Genomic DNA, 20031 nt, shown 5'->3' with positions numbered 1-20031 from the left:
TAGCTCCTTAACAATATCTGTTCTTATATTTTTTACTAAAGCACGGGTAAACGGATTGTTTCATAATTATTTTTATAAATTCTGATAATGAGTTGTAATTTCATTTCAGATATCCATGAGATATTTATTACGTTATTTACTTTAAATAAAAATATTTTAACTAGGAAAAAAAAGCAGAAGCTTTTTTAATACTTTGGAGAAGCACTGTGCACAGTTGTTAGTAATAGGAAAAAAAATCTGTTTTCTCATGTCTCAGACTTATATATAACATAATGTACTGAGTGTGGCATAAACAAATGGGCATATGGTTTTATTAAATGCAAAGGGAATGCATGCCCTCTGGGCAATGCCTAAAAAGACTAATGAAAGCAAAATGATAACAATAACAATTATAATAATAATCATGTTAATAACCTGCAGGTTGTTCTATTACCTTCAGTGAGTCTGCCAGTATGCTCTGCTCCTCCGCCAGCTAGTATCTTTGCAATGTATGCTCCAATTTCTCCATGAGTTCCAGGGATCTCTTTTCCACCAACAACTCTTATTCCAAAACCATTCCCTAGATAACAAAAAAAGGACATTTTTTTAGAAAGAAATTTTTATACTGATGACTTATTAATGGCTGATTATTAAGGGTTAGTTTATTTTAAAGTACAATGAAACTTATATTTATATTATATTTTTACTTTTTTCCTTAAAAAAATAATCCATTTTTGTATTTCATTGAAATCTATTGCACAAAGCACGTTTAGAAATGTGAACACATTTAAATAACGAGCCTAAGAAGAAGGAGTAGACAAAGAGAGTATCACTAAAACACATGAGATGTTCCTGATTCTCTCCAAGTAGGTGTGGAATTCATTTCCAATCTGTTTTAGTTACCAAAAAAACATTTTTTAGAAAGAAAATGGCATATTAATTATTTAGTGCTATTAGCTGGTAATTTTATAAATCATTTAGGTTTAGTTTATATTTATAGTTCAGCAGAACTCATTAATTTTTGAGCTCTTAAGAACATTATTTAATTCTGCAAGTTTCTGATATATATATATACAGGGAGTGCAGAATTATTAGGCAAATGAGTATTTTGACCACATCATCCTCTTTATGCATGTTGTCTTACTCCAAGCTGTATAGGCTCGAAAGCCTACTACCAATTAAGTATATTAGGTGATGTGCATCTCTGTAATGAGAAGGGGTGTGGTCTAATGACATCAACACCCTATATCAGGTGTGCATAATTATTAGGCAACTTCCTTTCCTTTGGCAAAATGGGTCAAAAGAAGGACTTGACAGGCTCAGAAAAGTCAAAAATAGTGAGATATCTTGCAGAGGGATGCAGCACTCTTAAAATTGCAAAGCTTCTGAAGCGTGATCATCGAACAATCAAGTGTTTCATTCAAAATAGTCAACAGGGTCGCAAGAAGCGTGTGGAAAAACCAAGGCGCAAAATAACTGCCCATGAACTGAGAAAAGTCAAGCGTGCAGCTGCCAAGATGCCACTTGCCACCAGTTTGGCCATATTTCAGAGCTGCAACATCACTGGAGTGCCCAAAAGCACAAGGTGTGCAATACTCAGAGACATGGCCAAGGTAAGAAAGGCTGAAAGACGACCACCACTGAACAAGACACACAAGCTGAAACGTCAAGACTGGGCCAAGAAATATCTCAAGACTGATTTTTCGAAGGTTTTATTGACTGATGAAATGAGATTGAGTCTTGATGGGCCATATGGATGGGCCCGTGGCTGGATTGGTAAAGGGCAGAGAGCTCCAGTCCGACTCAGACGCCAGCAAGGTGGAGGTGGAGTACTGGTTTGGGCTGGTATCATCAAAGATGAGCTTGTGGGGCCTTTTCGGGTTGAGGATGGAGTCAAGCTCAACTCCCAGTCCTACTGCCAGTTTCTGGAAGACACCTTCTTCAAGCAGTGGTACAGGAAGAAGTCTGCATCCTTCAAGAAAAACATGATTTTCATGCAGGACAATGCTCCATCACACGCGTCCAAGTACTCCACAGCGTGGCTGGCAAGAAAGGGTATAAAAGAAGAAAATCTAATGACATGGCCTCCTTGTTCACCTGATCTGAAACCCCATTGAGAACCTGTGGTCCATCATCAAATGTGAGATTTACAAGGAGGGAAAACAGTACACCTCTCTGAACAGTGTCTGGGAGGCTGTGGTTGCTGCTGCACGCAATGTTGATGGTGAACAGATCAAAACACTGACAGAATCCATGGATGGCAGGCTTTTGAGTGTCCTTGCAAAGAAAGGTGGCTATATTGGTCACTGATTTGTTTTTGTTTTGTTTTTGAATGTCAGAAATGTATATTTTTGAATGTTGAGATGTTATATTGGTTTCACTGGTAAAAATAAATAATTGAAATGGGTATATATTTGTTTTTTGTTAAGTTGCCTAATAATTATGCACAGTAATAGTCACCTGCACACACAGATATCCCCCTAAAATAGCTAAAACTAAAAATAAACTAAAAACTACTTCCAAAAATATTCAGCTTTGATATTAATGAGTTTTTTGAGTTCATTGAGAACATGGTTGTTGTTCAATAATAAAATTAATCCTCAAAAATACAACTTGCCTAATAATTCTGCACTCCCTGTATATATATATATATATATATATATATATATATATATATATATATACAACATTTTTGCATAGGAAATTAGCACATCCAAGCAAGTTCCCTGCTTGCTTTTCCCCGCTTGCAGGGAACTTACCTGGATGTGCTAATTTCCTATGCAAAAAAATTGTATTGATTTACTTTTGAGACATAGAGGATTTTAATCTCAGATTTTTATCTCCACCATAATTTTAATGTATATATATATATATATATATATATATATAATCCTTTCTTAGAATTCTATTAAATATCTTTCTTTATTATAAGAGCAACAATAGACAAAGGTTCCATTTAAAAAGGGAACTTAAAGGGAGGAGTAGAGAGAGTGAGAATTAATCAAACCATTGACATGACTTTGCTTCATTTCAAGTGAGTGTGGAACTAATTACCCATCTGTTTTAAAATTACACCACCAGATCAGGGCTTATAGGTATGTCAATGATGCCATTTCTGTACAGAGAATACATTTACAATGAACCTTTATGAAGAGCATGCTAATGTTATAATGTTCAATAATTTTAGTTTTTTTGTACAGTACTGTACAATTAATTAATTAAAAACTGTATTACTGTTTAATGTAGCAATCTCAGAGAATGAAATAGATTCTAAAGCAGTAGCTGGCTAGAAATAACATGCAGAATATGTGTCTGATATTCACCCAACCTCTTCTTAAAGATACGTCAAGTAATCATTGTAAACAGTAACACAAACATATAAAATGCCCAACAGTTTTATATTTTATGGAAGACAAATGACATCATATTGTAGCATATCAAACTGTTATATTATCTAGAATAAAATTAATTATAGTAATACCAAATACATATTATTGCTTGCAAGTATATTGTTTCAATGGAAGACATTGTAATAACAATAGTACAGTGAAGGAGTTATTAAAAAGTAAACCAATTAATTAGCTCCTATGTAGGGGACATTACATCAAAACATATTTTAAATATTAATATTTCCACAGTCACCAGGTGTCCTCTCTTATTTAGAACTATTTGAAAATGTCAAAGATATAATTTGCATGATACTCACTGCCTACTTTAAAGGTCAACACAATATTGTTCATGAGCATGCTTAGTATTAGAATATATTTGAAATGTTGCCTTAGATACTGTGCCTTAATCACCTGTGCCAGGTGATTGTATGATTAAGTTGTGCACTAGATTATTTTGTATATAAGATGTAAACACTTTAAAGTATTATCATTAAAAATAGTATAATTTTACAAAATGAGATATTAATAAGAACCACATTAGCTGAAAGCCGTGTTTCTCTCCTGGAGGGACAAATATTGATTAAAGCCTGGGAGCTTGGAGAGTATGCTTAGCCTGTAAATTACATTGCTTTTGTGTCATTAAAACAAGCTGGTGTAGAGGAGCCTAACATTAAAAATGTTTCCTCTGAATCCAAGTGACTCCTAGGGCAATGTCAAATCAACACAGATGTCCTGGTCTTCAAATAAAGAATGTCCTTATTTCAAAGTTATATTCACTAAAGAATTAAATATAATATACTTTTAAGACACTTTTGGTATCCATTCAATAGTACTACATATATCTATTGAGACAGATTAGTTATCATTCAATAGCAGTTCTATAAAATGAAAATAGGAACCACTACATTGAGTGCCATTACCATGGTAAATAATATATTACCTATCTGTTGTTCAGTTAAGTCAATAGCTGTGAGTAACCATGCAGAGAAATATTAAATATAAACAGTACAATTACTTTAACACATTGGGCACCATTTATCAAGCTGTGAATGCAGCTTTGGAGCGCCTTTGGCGCAGTTTCACATGAGCAAGCCTTCAGCAGCTAATTTAGAAGCAACGGTCATCAGACTGCTGTTAGTTAATTAATACGCCAGCTTTGAGGTGGCTGATTAAAATCAAAGTAATTGACAGCCCCTGCTTGCATGAGAGCAGGGATCAGTGTTGCACAAGATCGCCACTATTACCAGGGTGATTGACAGTCCCTGCTTGCACGACTATGAGAGCAGCATTGCACAAACTCACCATGATGCCTTGTCCCTTATAACAATCCAATAGCCAATATTAAAGGGACAATTAAAAAAACAAAAACAAATAAATGCTAGACAGAATGGTGTATTGGAAACAAAAATACACATGAGAATATTATTATTCCTTTCTGCACTTTTTAACATAATTTAAAGTCCATTTAACAATGCTATGCTCCACTGTATTGATTAACTTTACACATGGGGAGCTTAGTGTGTTTTTTTGGGTTTTATACTATCATACCGTTTTTAGGAAATATTGTCCTTGAATAAATACTATTTATACATTATATATATCGCAGTTTTTCTGTGCACTCATCAGACAGTTCTATTTTGAGAGCTTATTCCCACTTTCTATACTGTATTGATTAACTTCACACGTGGCAAGCTTAGTGTGTATTTTGGGATTTGAGCTGAAGTCTGATTACTTAAATGGATAGAAAACTCGCAATTTTTCTATTCCATTATGCTGAATGTTTAATTTTAATCTATATTGCCCTAGACATCTATTAGATACAATGTATGTTTTTAGAATGCAACATCTAAATGTAAAGCCCATTAGGATAAGAATTCAGCAGTGTGATCCAGCTCAAGAGGAAATGAGCTGGTATTGGATAAAATATGGATTATGACTTACTACTGCTTTTTATAAGGCCAGATCGAACTCTGCAGCATGGCACTATTTAAATAGATTACGAGTTGTGCGTTAGGGTTAAAAAGCAGCGTTGAGAGGTCCCAACGCTGCTTTTTAACGCCCGCTGGTATCACGAGTCTTGAAATGACAGGTGTACCGCTTACATTTTTGGTCAGACTCGAAAATACCGCAAATCCACTTACGTCAATTGCGTATACTATATTTTCAATGGGACTTGCATAACGCCGGTATTACAAGTCTTCCAAAAAGTGAGCGGTACAGCCTCTCCTGTCAAGACTGATACCACATTTAAAAGTCAGTAGTTAAGAGTTTTATGGGCTAACGCCGTAGTATAAAACTCTTAACTAAAGTGCTAAAAAGTACACTAACACCCATAAACTACCTATTAACCCCTAAATCGAGCCCCCCCCCACATCGTAAACACTAAAAAAAAAATTGTTAACCCCTAATCTGCCGAACCGGACATCGCTGCCACTATAAAAAATATATTAACCCCTAAACCGCCGCCCTCCCGCATCGCAAACACTAGGTAAATTTTATTAACCCCTAATCTGCCATCCCTAACATCGCCGACACCTACCTACATTTATTAACCCCTATTCTGCTGCCCCCAATGTCGCTGCAACTATATTAAATGTATTAACCCCTAAATCTAAGTCTAACCCTAACACCCCCTAACTTAAATATAATTTAAATAAATCTAAATAAAATAACTACAATTCACTAAATTCCTATTTAAAACTAAATACTTACCTATAAAATAAACCCTAAGCTAGCTACAATATAACTAATAGTTACATTGTATCTAGCTTAGGGTTTATTTTTTATTCTACAGGTAAGTTTGTATTTATTTTAACTAGGTACAATAGTTATTAAATAGTTATTACCTATTTAATAGCTACCTAGTTAAAATAAATTCAAATTTACCAGTAAGATAAATCCTAACCTAAGTTACAATTACACCTAACACTACACTATAATTAAATTAATTACCTAAACTAAATACAATTAAATACAATTTAAAAAATATCTAAAGTACGAAAACAAACAAACACTAAATTATAGAAAATAATAAAATAATTAAAAAAAGTTCAAACTAATTACACCTAATCTAATCCCCCTAATAAAATAAAAAAGCCCCCCAAAATAATAAAAAGCCCTACCCTATACTAAATTACAAATAGCCCTTAAAAGGGCCTTTTGCGGGGCATTGCCCCAAAGTAATCAGCCCTTTTACCTGTAAAAAAAAAGTACAATACCCCCCCAACATTAAAACCCACCACCCACACACCCAACCATACTCTAAAACCCACACAATACCCCCTTAATAAAACCTAACACTAACCCCTTGAAGATCACCCTACCTTGAGAAGTCTTCACCCAACCGGGCCGAAGTCCTCAACGAAGCCGGCAGAAGTGGTCCTCCAGACGGGCAGAAGTCTTCATCGAAGCCGGGAAGAAGAGGTCCTCCAGACTGGTCTTCATCCAGGCGGCATCTTCTATCTTCATCCATCCGGCGCGGAGTGGCTCCATCTTCAAGACAGCCGATGCGGACCATCCTCTTCAAACAAAGTCCAACTGAAGAATGAAGGTTCCTTTAAATGACGTCATCCAAGATGGCGTCCCTTGAATTCCGATTGGCTGATAGAAATATATCAGCCAATCGGAATTCAAGGGACGCCATCTTGGATGACGTCATTTAAAGGAACCTTCATTCTTCAGTTGGACTTCGTTTGAAGAGGATGCTCCGCGTCGGATGTCTTGAAGATGGAGCTGCTCCGTGCTGGATGAAGACAGAAGATGCCACCTGGATGAAGACATCTGCCCGTCTGGAGGACCTCTTCTTCCCAGCTTCGATGAAGACTTCTGCTCGTCTGGAGAACCACTTCTGCCGGCTTCGTTGAGGACTTCGGCCCGGTTGGGTGAAGACTTCTCAAGGTAGGGTAATCTTCAAGGGGTTAGTGTTAGGTTTTATTAAGGGGGTATTGGGTGTGTGGGTGGTGGGTTTTAATGTTGGGGGGGTATTGTACTTGTTTTTACAGTTAAAAGAGCTGATTACTTTGGGGCAATGCCCCGCAAAATGCCCTTTTAAGGGCTATTTGTGATTTAGTATAGGGTAGGGCTTTTTATTATTTTGGGGGGCTTTTTTATTTTATTAGGGGGATTAGATTAGGTGTAATTAGTTTAAAAAACTTGTAATTATTTTATTTTTTTCTGTAAATTAGTGGTTTTTTTCGTACTTTAGATCATTTTTTAAAATTGTATTTAATTGTATTTAGTTTAGGAAATTAATTTAATTATAGTGTAGTGTTAGGTGTAATTGTAACTTAGGTTAGGATTTATTTTACAGGTAAATTTGAATTTATTTTAGCTAGGCAGTTATTAAATAGTTATAGGTGTATGTTTTTTAAAGTACTTATAACGTGAATTTTATTTCTGACACTGCAGGGATGTTGTTCATTTAGTAAAGTTTAAATAGGTAAACACAGTAGATTTGCATAATCAACAAATGAGTAGTAGATTTTTTTTCTGACAATTTTAAAAGTTATGTCTATTTCCTCTCCCCTGTACCATGTGACAGCCATCAGCTAATCACAAATGCATACACGTACCATGTGACAGCAATCAGCCAATCACAAATGCATATAAGTTTATTCTGTGAATTCTTGCACATGCTCTGTAGGAGCTAGTGACTCAAAAGGTTTAAATATAAAAATACTGTGCACATTTTGTTAATGAAAGTAAATTGGAAAGTTGTTTAAAAATGCATGCTCTATCTGAATAATGAAAGTTTAATTTTGACTTGAGTGTCCCTTTAAAGAGAGCTCTCACACATCCTTTCTTTTTGATTTTATGTTCCACAATGTAACCCTTTTCCTTTAAGAGTTGTGGAGCATTGTACCTTTAATTCATTTAGCCTTTGTGCTGTACCTGTTGGAGGTGTGTATTTAAGATTGAGTTTTGTCTGTGAACATTGCTTGTTGTAGAAGATGCACTGTGTTCTCTCAGTGTATTCACTTATGAACCTGCATTTTTTTATTGAAACTAACTATTCTTCTACCTCTGACTCTGGATTTGTTGCTTCAGTGTGGGGACAAGTTTTTTCCAGTGCTGCTATTCATGCTCAGTGCTCTTCTTTTTCCTCAAAACAGGTACAATTATTTATTATTAATCTACACTCTCAAGTACTATGATGTACTTGCTTTAAAACTGGTTCTTTAATATTATACATATTATAGTTAAAGCAACAGTGTTCTGTGACTAAGTCATTAACCCTTTGAGAGCTAAGCTGGATTTATTTATTTTTTACTATTTTTAAAAAAAAAAAACTTTTTTAACTTCCCATCCCCATATCCCCAAGACCTATACCTTTGGAAAGGTAAGGTGATTACCTTTCCAACGGTTGGTCTTGGGGGTCTGTAGCTGTTTAGATGCCTGAGATACAGGCTTCTAAGTAGCATGCCCTATGTTGTCCATTGTAATTTTTAAATAAATTGCTCAGTGACGTCATCACGTCATTGCGCGTGACGTCACCAAATGTAACGGGAAGCCTGCAGATTGCTCTCAAGGTAGGTGAGTACTAGCGACGGCTCTGAGCCGTCGTTAGCCCTCAAGGGGTTAATATAAACTGCACTTTGCACACTTTCCCTGAGATAACGGTATCAGGGAAGTAATTAAAGTGCTATAAAATATAATTTGGCAGTTGTGTTCCATAAGTTAATAGTTTCCTCTTAGGGGATCTTACACACAAATTGTTTGCACACTGGGTCAGATTACACATGGAGCAGTATTTACTCTGCTAGAAGCTTTTTGCACGGTCAGGTAGCGCTCGTATTACAAGTTGAAAGTAAAAAAAGCTGAAGATAGAACATTGTGTGCTCGTTAATATATTCCCTTATAGTAGTCAAGAGAAAAAAAAGTGGGTGAAAAACCTATCCTACTTGCACGCAATTCTGATTACATATTCTGAAGTGCGCTAAATCAACATAAAAAACATTTATGATTATATATAGGTATAGATATTTACAGATATATTTAGGAATATCTATTTAAAAACACTTAGGACATATTCTGCTATGTGCAGAACATTGGAATGTGAAATATTTAAAGTAAATACACAGTTAAACACTTTATTAAATATTGTATAAGTATGATTTTACATGTTTTCGTCAACTTACTGTAAAGGGCTCCAATGCACTTTTATATACGTATGTCCATATATGTATACATGTGTTTTGTGACACTTTAACCAGAGCTCTGAGGATGCGGTAATCATTCTAGCGTTAACTTCAATTGCACATAAGTGATTGCGTTTACTTCCAACTTGTAATACGAGTGCTACACCTCGTGGGAGTAAACAGTCGCGATAAATCCCTTTTTGCTCGGACGTAACTCTTAGCACGTCACTCGTAATCTGGCCCTCTATATCTCTTTAATTGTCCACAGCAGTAGAAGTAAGATAAGGAAAATCTAGGTTTGAACATGGTGATGCCTATTACTTTGAATTTGAGATAGGCAGTAGATATTTTTATTGACAATTTTTCTCCCCCATTGGCTGGCCCCCATGTATCATGTGCTAGCCATCAGTCAATAACAGATTAGTATACATATACACTCAGAAAGTGTGTATATAAAAAGACTGTGCAAAATTTGACAATGGAAGTAAATTGTAAAGTCTCTTAAAACTGCATGTCCTATATGAATCATTCAAGTTTAATTTTTACTTTATTGACCCTTTAAACAATTAATTTCATAGTGTTTACTAAGGGAGAATGAAACTTTTGTTATTGTGAGAAGTAGCTGAGGATGGTGGTTGAATACCATTGAAAGGCGTAATGCTAAAAGATAGAAGAGCTGAACCTATGTGTTATGAATACATTTGTTGAGCTTTTTTATCCATCAATAGCTTGTGCATATAACTCAGTATAGTAGGAAGAAGACTCTTTTATGTTGTTACTCCCTGAAGAGTTGATATGCGAAGACAGACCAGCAAGGGAGACTGATCATCTGAATGTTGTGTGCTTCATACTTCACTGCAGTTTTTCTTTCTGTTTCTCTCCTATATCTTATATATTTTTCTAGCTGTGGCCCCTGTTATATTGTGGTTATCAGTGACGTGCACTCATAGGAGGCAGGTGAGGCACTGCCGCACCTGCCATTTGGGGCAAATGAAAAAAAATAATATAATTTTATTAAAAAAAAAAAAAGTTAAAGTTAAATGTTTTTTTGTTTTTTTTTACATTTCTAACTCGAGTCTAGGCACTGAGTTCTAGTTTTTCCTCTACTGCGCAATATTTACATGTATTTAACTCTATAATATTGCGCAATAGAGAGGCACTGGGTTCTGTTTTTTCCTCTATTGCGCAATATTTACATGTATTTGTATAACTAGCCACTCTGCAGCACCACCCGGTGGTGATTTGCAGCAGCAGCGCGGCTGAAAAAAATGTTAAAGAGGCACCTCTGATGAGGCCTCGTATTTTCCCTGGGAGACAGAATCAGCCAATCAACACTGGTTGACTCCCTGGCCCTGCTGTATGGTGTCTACTGCGCATGCGCAACGAGGAGCAGTCTGGCGGCGCGGGAACAACAGTCAGTGCCTACCTGTTTGGGACTGACTGTCATGTCACTGAGCCAAGTAGAGAGTGGAGCCTGAGCTAATCGCAGCTGCTGCGCCCTGGTCCTGCCTGCCCTGACTGAGCCTGAGGAGCCGTCGCCGAGTCACCAACACAGTCACACAAGTAAGTCAGAAATATGACAAGCCATCGTGTGATGATTTATTGTGAGCACTGAGCAGTAAATATTATAAGGCAGAGACGAGTAGTGGCCGCCCCCCCCCCCTGAGGTTAAGTGTTTGTGTGTTAGTGAGTGACCGTCAATGTTGCTAATGAGACTCTGACATCATCTTCTCCTCTGCTTACTAGATTTATTTGAGACTCGAATGAGCAGCCGGCATCTTGTGTTTTGTGAACAGACTGTATAAGGCAGTTAGGCAGTAATGTGGCTGCCCCCTCTGATGTTAAATAAACTTTGTGCCTGACGGTCCCAGTCAGTGTTGCTGCCTACTACTTGAGTGTCTGACATCTTCTCTGCTTACTAAATAAAATTTGCAGAATGAGTGGCCATCTTGTGATTTTGTGCACAGTAATAACAGATACTGGTACGTTGTGTAAGTCACTAATAACTGTTATGTATGATATGATTGATGAGATGAGGACCGGTCTGGTGATGCAGCAGTGGCACTACTGACAGGCAGTGGGGACTGGGGGAGACCACTATGTTATTGAGGCTGTTCAATATTCAAGGACATTATAAATTCACTGCCCATATGGATCAGTATACAATAAATGTAAAGACACAGCTTTTTTTATTTATTTATTTTTTAAATGAATGAGAAATGCCCGGGAAATAAAATGTGAACTTTGCAGATTCATTTGAGATCTTGTCCAGCAGCGCCACCTGCTAGGTGTAATTTATTTGTAAAGAGCTAATTGTGTACTACACCCAGCAGAGAAAATCTCAAATGCCGGTGTTCAAAAACACTGACTGAATCTGCAATGTTCACATTTTATTTCCAATGTATTTTTCAGTGCATCAATTCATTTAAAAAAATAAATAAATCAAATAGCTGTGTCTTTACATGTATTGTATAATGATCCATATGGTCAGTGAATTTAAATTAAATTTAATTTATTAATCTTGTATACGTGGTATTTTTGTCACTAATTCCTTAAAAACAAAATTACACAATACTGAGCCTTCCACTGGAAACAATCTGATTCTATGTGGTTAAATTGTTATTATTTTATATATTAAAAGATTGTGCTATGTTCTAATTACACAAAATATTTGTGTTTATTTTGTCCACCAGCGCCACCTGCTGGGTGTAGTTTACACAATAAAATAATAATAATTTATAACCCCAAATAATGAGATTGAGTTCCCACTGGAAGGCTCAGTAATGTGTAATTTTGTTTTTAAGGAATTGGTGACACAAATACCACTTATACAAGAATATTGTTATAGTTTTATATTTTAACTAAGAAATTAAGAGAACTATAATTGGAATTAGTGTACTGTAAAAAAAATTAGAACCCCCCCCCCCCAACCTTTGATTGTAGAGCATTTACTGAGAGAGAAGTGTGTGTGTGAGAGAGAAGTGTGTGTGTGTGTGTGTGTGTGAGAGAGAGAGAAGTGTGTGTGTGTGTGTGTAAGAGAGAAGTATGTGTGTGTGTGAGAGAGAGAAGTGTGTGTGTGTGTGAGAGAGAGAGAGAGAGAGAGAAGTGTGTGTGTGTGAGAGAGAGAGAAGTGTGTGTGTGTGTGTGAGAGAGAGAGAGAAGTATGTGTGTGTAAGAGAGAGAAGTTAGTGTGAGAGAGAGAGAGAAGTATGTGTGTGTAAGAGAGAGAAGTTAGTGTGAGAGAGAGATAGAAGTATGTGTGTGTAAGAGAGAGAAGTGTGTGTGTGAGAGAGAGAGATAAAGAAGTGTGTGTGTGTGAGAGAGAGAAAGAAGTGTGTGTGTGTGGGAGAGAGAGAGAAGTGTATGTGTGAGAGAGAGAGAGAGAGAGAGAGAAGTGTGTATGAGTGTGAGTGAGAGAGAAGTGTGTGTGAGAGGGAGAGAAGTTAGTGTGAGAGGGAGAGAAAGACGTGATTTGGATTCATATATTTGCTTCTCGGGCGTATAATAGTCAGTGCCTCATTAGCCTCTGACCTCACTGCACGTCACTGGTGGTTATGGAGTTGTAGCAACTGGGAAAGTGATGAGGTGGGTTGCAAGGGATTAGGTATTGCTTAGTTTCAATTCTTATTTTTAACTCCAATTATGTTGCATAAAGTAGTTTTAGAGACAACAGGGCAGAGCTCCTACTTGTTACAGTTCCACACATTTGGGGAGGTTTGGAACTTGGTGTTATGATCTGTGATCCAGCATTAGTGTATTTTATCTGTTGTTAAAACCTTTCACTTATGCAGAAAGCTGAGTTGTATATCTGCCTGTAAACCATCTGAAATTAAATTTCTCAATTTTTCTTTTTTTATTCGGTGTAATTTTTTTTTCCAGTGAGGTATTAACACTTTCCTATAGCCATGGAAGCCCTTGCAATGGCTGATGTACAACGTACAGCTGGGCAAAGTTGTTAAAAATTAAAATCCATATACTTATTTTTCCATTTCCTTCGTTTTTCTTTTAATCTTTGCTTGCTTGCTTAAAAGCTTTTCTCCCAGAGTCAACAATAATTAAATTATGTCGATTGCAGAAACCACAATTTTTAATAATAAAAGTATGAATGAGTTCAGACTGTGACTTAGATTCATCTAAACTCATTTATTGAACTAATATCTTGCTGAAAAAAAAATTGCTGCATCATCGCCACTCAAAAATCGAGATATTTAAAGAGATTTGTACCCACCCCTTGTAAGATGTGAGATCAGATCTATTGAAATCAATGGATCATTATTATTATTATTATTATCAGGTATTTGTAGAGCGCCAACAGATTCTGCAGCGCTGGATCATATTATATCTTGCAGCCGTTAACTTTTCAGCTCACAGTACAAGTTTTACTGAAATTCCAGCATTAAAAAAATGTAAATGTAATAAAAAACATGCAATTTTTTTTTTTTTTAAAAAAAGGTACACTCTAACATGTAAAAACAGGAATGTTCACTGGTGATTGGCTAGAAAAGATCGGTGAACTGAGCCTCAATGAATTTTGAACATGACCTTGCCTTAACAATGTGACAAATCAGCAGCTTAATTTGCCTGATGAAACTTCACTTCTTAAGCTGAGGAACATGTTCTACTTGCGTTGTTGCCAACTATCACGTGACACAAGAAAATGCAACATATTCCACTTAGGGAGTAAATTCATCTCAACACTGGCTGTAACACCTGTAATTGCAACCCCAACACCGTCTGGTGGCGGTACACTCACAGTCCAGTGGAGAGGAGATGGCGCTTGGACCTGGGGGAAAACTTCTCAGGATTGCCGGGTAAGCCCTTAGTAGCTCATGTCCCTTAGCAGCGTTATTTCATTGGCCTGCAAGTGCAGTTTCTGGATCCGTCTCTGTGACTCTCAATAAACAGGCCAAATGTAGAAAGAAAAGGAAGGAAAGAGAGTCCACAGTAGTATAATAAAACTTCTCTTTATTTTGGAGCCTTAAAACATCACAGCACAACAATCCATTAAGCGTCTGTCAAATCAGCTGACGCGTTTCAGCTGTCAAGTCGTAGTCATAGCTTGATTTGAAACAGACAGACAAGTTAATTTAAAATCCAAAGCACAATGTGATAGCTTAAAAACATCCTGACATCACTTAAACAATGATTGAATGAACTGAGTTGATATGTGCTGCTTTAAGTTCATTCAATCATTGTTTATTATTGCTGTGATGTTTTAAGGCTCCAAAATAAAGAGAAGTTTTTTTATACTACTTCGGACTCTTTGCCCTTCTTTTTCTTTCAACTATCACGTGAAACTTGTTTGTTAATATGTGCTCACTTATTGGGAAGGGAGACAGTGACTTGCTGATAATCGGCCAGCTTGTATCCTTAGAGTGCCAATTTATATATCAATCTTTTGTGTCACCATATTTGTGAGCTTTGAATTCACTGGGGAATTAAATGTCTAAACAGTATCACCTTTTTTTGAAATTTTACTCTATGAATCTAGCAACATGTTACTAATTTCTAAGAAACTTTATTAATTATGACACTCCAATCTGGGATTATAGGATTTATGAATGAGTTTATTATAGATGATTGTGTCAAATGACTTGCTAACATCCAGATAAGCAAAGTATGGTAATCCTCCAGGTCTGTTCATTTAGGCACACAGTGAAAAAGTCAACAATCATACTGACATGTAAAAAAATTCACGTTTTCTTTGATCTTGCAAATCCTTCAACTTGATATGGAAAGAATATTTCTTTCAGAGGTATTTCATTTATTCCTAGGTTGTAAATGAAGGTCCTAAGGGAGACATTATGCACAAAATGTTTCATTTCAATATCTAAGAAATGATGTATTGAGTTTTTTAGGCACAAAATATAGAGAGTTTATTCTTTATGGTGTATTAGGCTATGTTTTCCAAATAACCGTGTTAATATGGCATATGTCAAAAATACCAACAGAAAAAAAGCAAAAGTGAATTGGAAAGTTGTTTAACATTGCATGTGTTATCTAAATCATGTTTAATTTTGAATTTACTGTCCCTTTAAGGTGAAACAATCTCCCATATTTATCTCAACATTATAAAGTTGTGCAAAAAAATCACCTTTTTTATAAGCTAATTGCTTAATTACTGTAATTTTCTGACATATATATATTCCACCCCTAACTCTGCCAAATGCAAATGTAAAAAAGTAGATATGCAATGCTGTATTTAAATGCTATCAACAGTAAACATAATTAATCTCTGTAGTATTAAAGGAATAGTCTAGTCAAAATTAAACTTTCATGATTCAGATAGAGCATGCAATTTTAAGCAACTTTCTAATTTACTATCTTTATTTGAATGTAAGCTTAGGAGCCGGTCCAATTTTGGCTCAGCACCTGGGTAATGCTTGCTGATTGGTGGCTACATTTAGACACCAATCAGAAAGTGCTACACAGGAGCTGAACCAAAAATGGGCCAGATCCTATGCTTTCATTCTTGCTTTTTCAAAAAAAAGATAGCAAGAGAACAATGAAAAATTGATATTATGAGTAAATTAGAAAGTTGCTTAAAATTGCATGCTCTATCTGAATCATGAAAGTTTAATTTTGACTAGACTATTCCTTTAATCTGAGCTTGTAACTTTAAAGGAACATTCTAATTCAATTATTAAAGCATACAGAATTTGCATTACATATATAATAATTTGCATATTTGCGATTTATATAGCGCTTTTCTCCCTGTGAGACTCAAAGCACTTAACAAATATACCAACATAAAGACATAAAAGTTAGGAGTTTCTGAAGGTCAGATAAGCGGACTCAATGCCTGATGGAAGAGGTGGGTCTTTAGCTTTTTTTTAAAAGTCTGTAAGGATGGTGCCTCTCTGACTGTGCACGGTAAAGAGTTTCAGAAAGTAGGGACAGTGTGTCCGAATGCTCAGGAGCCTGAGTTTGTCATTATTCTTGGCACTTAGAGGAGGGATGTGTTGGCTGACCTAAGTGAGATGGGATGTAGGGTGTCAGGAGCTCTTTCATTTACTGTGGGCCTTGGTTATTAAGGCTTTGAAGGTCAGCAGGCCAATTTTAAAATATGTTTGTCATTTAATTGGAAGCCAATGCAGGGAGTGGAGAACAGGTGTTATGTGGCAGGGGCGAGTTTGATTGGTCAGTAGTCTGGATACAAATGCATGGATTAATGTTGGCATATCATCCGGTGGAATTAAGTGTTGTATCCTGGCTATGTTTTTCAGGAGAAAGTATGAAGATTTTATTACGGAGGAAATCTGCTGTTTAAAAGATAGTCCAGCATCAATCAGTACACCGAGGTTTCCTACCTTTGCTGAACTAACAAGTTCAGAGCCTCCAAGCTCCAGGCCAGTTGGGTGATCATGGGATATTTTTGATGCCCAGGGTCCCTCACCAAGAGTAACTCTGTTTGTCCGGGTTCCCTTTGAGACAGCTAGAATTCATCTATTCTATGAGGTCTGTTAAGCAACTGTTTATGCAGCATGCTGGGTCTGTAGTAACTGGAGCAAAGGAGAAGAAGAGTTGTGTGTCATCAGCGTAACAATGATACCTTAGGCAATGTCGGTTAATGATGTCCCTCAGTGGTAGTAAGTAAATTGCGAATAGCATGTTAGTTCTGTCAGTGCTGATGAGCTTGATCCTGATATTACTCTCTGTTGATCTACCAGCGAGGAAAGATTTAAACCAGTTAAGGACTGTGCCTCCTAGACCACAGATGTGCTGCAAGCGCTCTATTAGAATCCTATGGTCAACGGTGTCAAATGCAGCTGAGAGATCCAGGAGGATTATTATGGAGTAATCACCTTTTGTCTCTTGCCATGAGATCATTTAGCATTCAGACTAGCGCTGTTTCAGTGCTGTGGCGGGATCTGAAGCCTGACTGGAAAGGATCGAATATGTTCAGGCGTGATAGTTGGGCTTCCAGTTGAGTTGCTTCTACTTTTTTAATTATTTTCCCCAGAAATGGGAGGTTGTATACTGGTCTGTAATTAGTCATGGAGTCTGGGTCTAATAAAGGTTTCTTTAAGAATGGTTTTATCACAGCTTCTTTTAGAGGATCTGGGAAGTCTCCTGTTTTTAGTGAACACTGCAATTTTTTTGTGAGGGCTAGGGCGAGTGTTTCAATGCATCCAGATATGAGCAGAGTTGGAGCAGGGTCTAAGTCACATGTAGTAGGGTTCAACTTTTGTATGGTGTTTTTAACTCCTTTAATATCCACATTTGTAAAAGTGGACCATAAACTGGGGCAATCTGGCATTGCATTGTAGTGATTCTGATGTGTAACTGTTTGGCCTGCTGTGATAGCAGTTCGGATTGAGGAAATCTTGTCTCTGAGGAAGTTTGCAAATGCTTCACATTTATCCTGAGAAGTTGGTGGGGCTAAGCACGCATGCTGGTTTGCAGAGCCTTTCTACTGTGTGAAACAGTTGCCTGGGTCTATTGTGGGAGAGTGCAATTTCGCATGATAAAAATTAAGATTTTTTTCTGAGTTATCTTGGATTGATATTTATTTAGATGTTTGGTAAGAGCGGCTTTATCCTCTCAATCATGTGTTCTGCGCCACTTTCTCTCGAGTTTACGTTCTGTTCTTTTTATTTCTCTGATGGAGCTATTCAACCACGGGGCATTGTTGTGGGTTTTGACAGTGCGTATGCAAGTTGGTGCAATGCTTTCTAGAGTGTCTCTCATGGTTTTGTTTTAGAGTCGGACTAAGGAGCTGGGGTCTTCGCAGGTGCCCATTAGTTTACTTAGATCCATATGTGATGCTACATCCAGTGGTGTCACCCCTTTTAATGAGTGGTGTTTGACCAGGTTATAAGGCTGGTGTCTGGTTGATTGTGACACAGTGGAGAAGTGAATGGAGTAGGGTCTGACCAAGTAACTGGATTTACAGTTACTGGTGACACTTCTAGTCCAGACTGGTACACTAGATCAAGTGTATGATCTTTTGTGTGGGTGGGAGTGGTGACGATTTTTGTAAAGCCAAGTGTAATCATCAAGCTGAGGAGATCCTGCCCAAGCAGGAATAGGATGTTGTCAATCCAAGTGTTGAAGTCTCCTAATATAAGCCATCTGGGGTGTTCAAGGATTAAGCCAGCCAAAAGGTCTGGGAAATCCTGAAGAAATCTCTTCCCATCACCTGGGGGTCTGTATATTAGCAGTATCCTACGCATTCAAAAGATAGGATTTTGTGGACTGATATTGGCCTGGGATTTAAGGATGATTTCACACAGATCATAACTCTGCCTCCCTTGCGATCTTGTCTTGGGAGGTGGAACACTGTCTAATTGTCTGGAATAGAGGCCTCTAGAATAGGCCCAATTTAATCTAACCATGATTCTGTGATGCATGCTAATTCACATGTTTCAATAAGGTTGGCAATAATAGCTGTTTTGTTCTTTATTGATCTGGCATTGCATAGGATTGCTCTGATAGGACAGTCTTGGGAATCTGAGTTTTTGCTCTGTATTTTGGAGACAGCATGTCTTCTAATGGGGATCACACAAAGAGATTTTCTTGATTTGATAGTGCGGTCTTTGTGGCTTTTAGGTTGGATCACTTCAATTGGGCTTGCGGGTAGACAGGGTGGTGGGGCAGCTGTGATAGTGTCAGGATATAGAACTTTAAATTTTGATTTTCCTCCACGACAGCCCCTGTCGGTACCTTTGAAAATTCCGAGTGATTATAGGGTAGCCACTAGTGAGGGACTGAGTGCCGCGACCAGCTTACAATGGGCCCTATAATCTAAAGTTATCCATTCAGGTGAGATGATCTAAATTAATTCATCAGTGCTATGCGATCCACAACGGGATGATGTAAAGGCACATTTTATTATGTGAGCTTTTTCTAAGGGACATAACCTACATTTCTGAATAAGATGATGACATATGTACATACAGGATAGTAATGAGAATACATGTTACCCATCCAAATAGGTTTTAAACATGACTGCAAAATATGAATTTATATTATGACATACAAATGATCCTTAAATTATGTTGACTAAATGTCATATTCTATGTGATGTAATAAACTTGTATTTAATGTTTACAGTAATTTACTAAAACAAAGTTTTCAAAAGTTCAAGGGTTCCTTATGTTTTAATGGTCAAATGAATCTTGCAGCATTGGCAAGTGGGCGAACAGGGTTGTTCCTTGGGCGTATATGAAGTTCCCTCGTAATTTTTATGGGAATTAAGACTAATTTTGATTCAAATTGTGCATTACATTTATTAAAGTGAAGGAAAAATAAAAAAAATAATGCAGGTTGAAGTACTCTTAGATAGTGTAATATGATATAGAAACACACATAACCTCATTTCCATCCAATGCATCCCATACGCACACACTCCTTTCACCTGCGCACTATGGAACTCTTGCTCTGTCTGCAACAAACTTACAGCCATTCATGACCTATTTATATCAAATGCTTTCACCCTTTTAGCAATTACCAAAACCTGGCTATCTCCTTCTGACAACGTTTCCATTGCTGCTCTCACACATGGTGGTCTTCACTTTAGCCGT

General features: G+C 36.9%; 1 protein-coding gene across 1 annotated transcript in view; it reads right to left on the bottom strand.

Annotated features, from left to right (window-relative positions):
• The window catches only part of PCLO (piccolo presynaptic cytomatrix protein), an 876537-nt gene that overhangs the window by 201543 nt on the left and 654963 nt on the right, over positions 1-20031 (bottom strand). Inside the window, exon 14 of the mRNA XM_053719164.1 lies at positions 434-559. Coding sequence (XP_053575139.1) covers positions 434-559 — 126 coding nt within the window. The remainder of the gene's footprint in view (positions 1-433; positions 560-20031) is intronic.

This window comes from Bombina bombina, chromosome 6, assembly GCF_027579735.1.
Source record: "Bombina bombina isolate aBomBom1 chromosome 6, aBomBom1.pri, whole genome shotgun sequence".
In the NCBI taxonomy this organism is placed as follows: Eukaryota; Metazoa; Chordata; class Amphibia; order Anura; family Bombinatoridae; genus Bombina; species Bombina bombina.
Note: the sequence above shows the minus strand (reverse complement) of the source record. Positions and strands in the feature narration are given on the sequence as shown.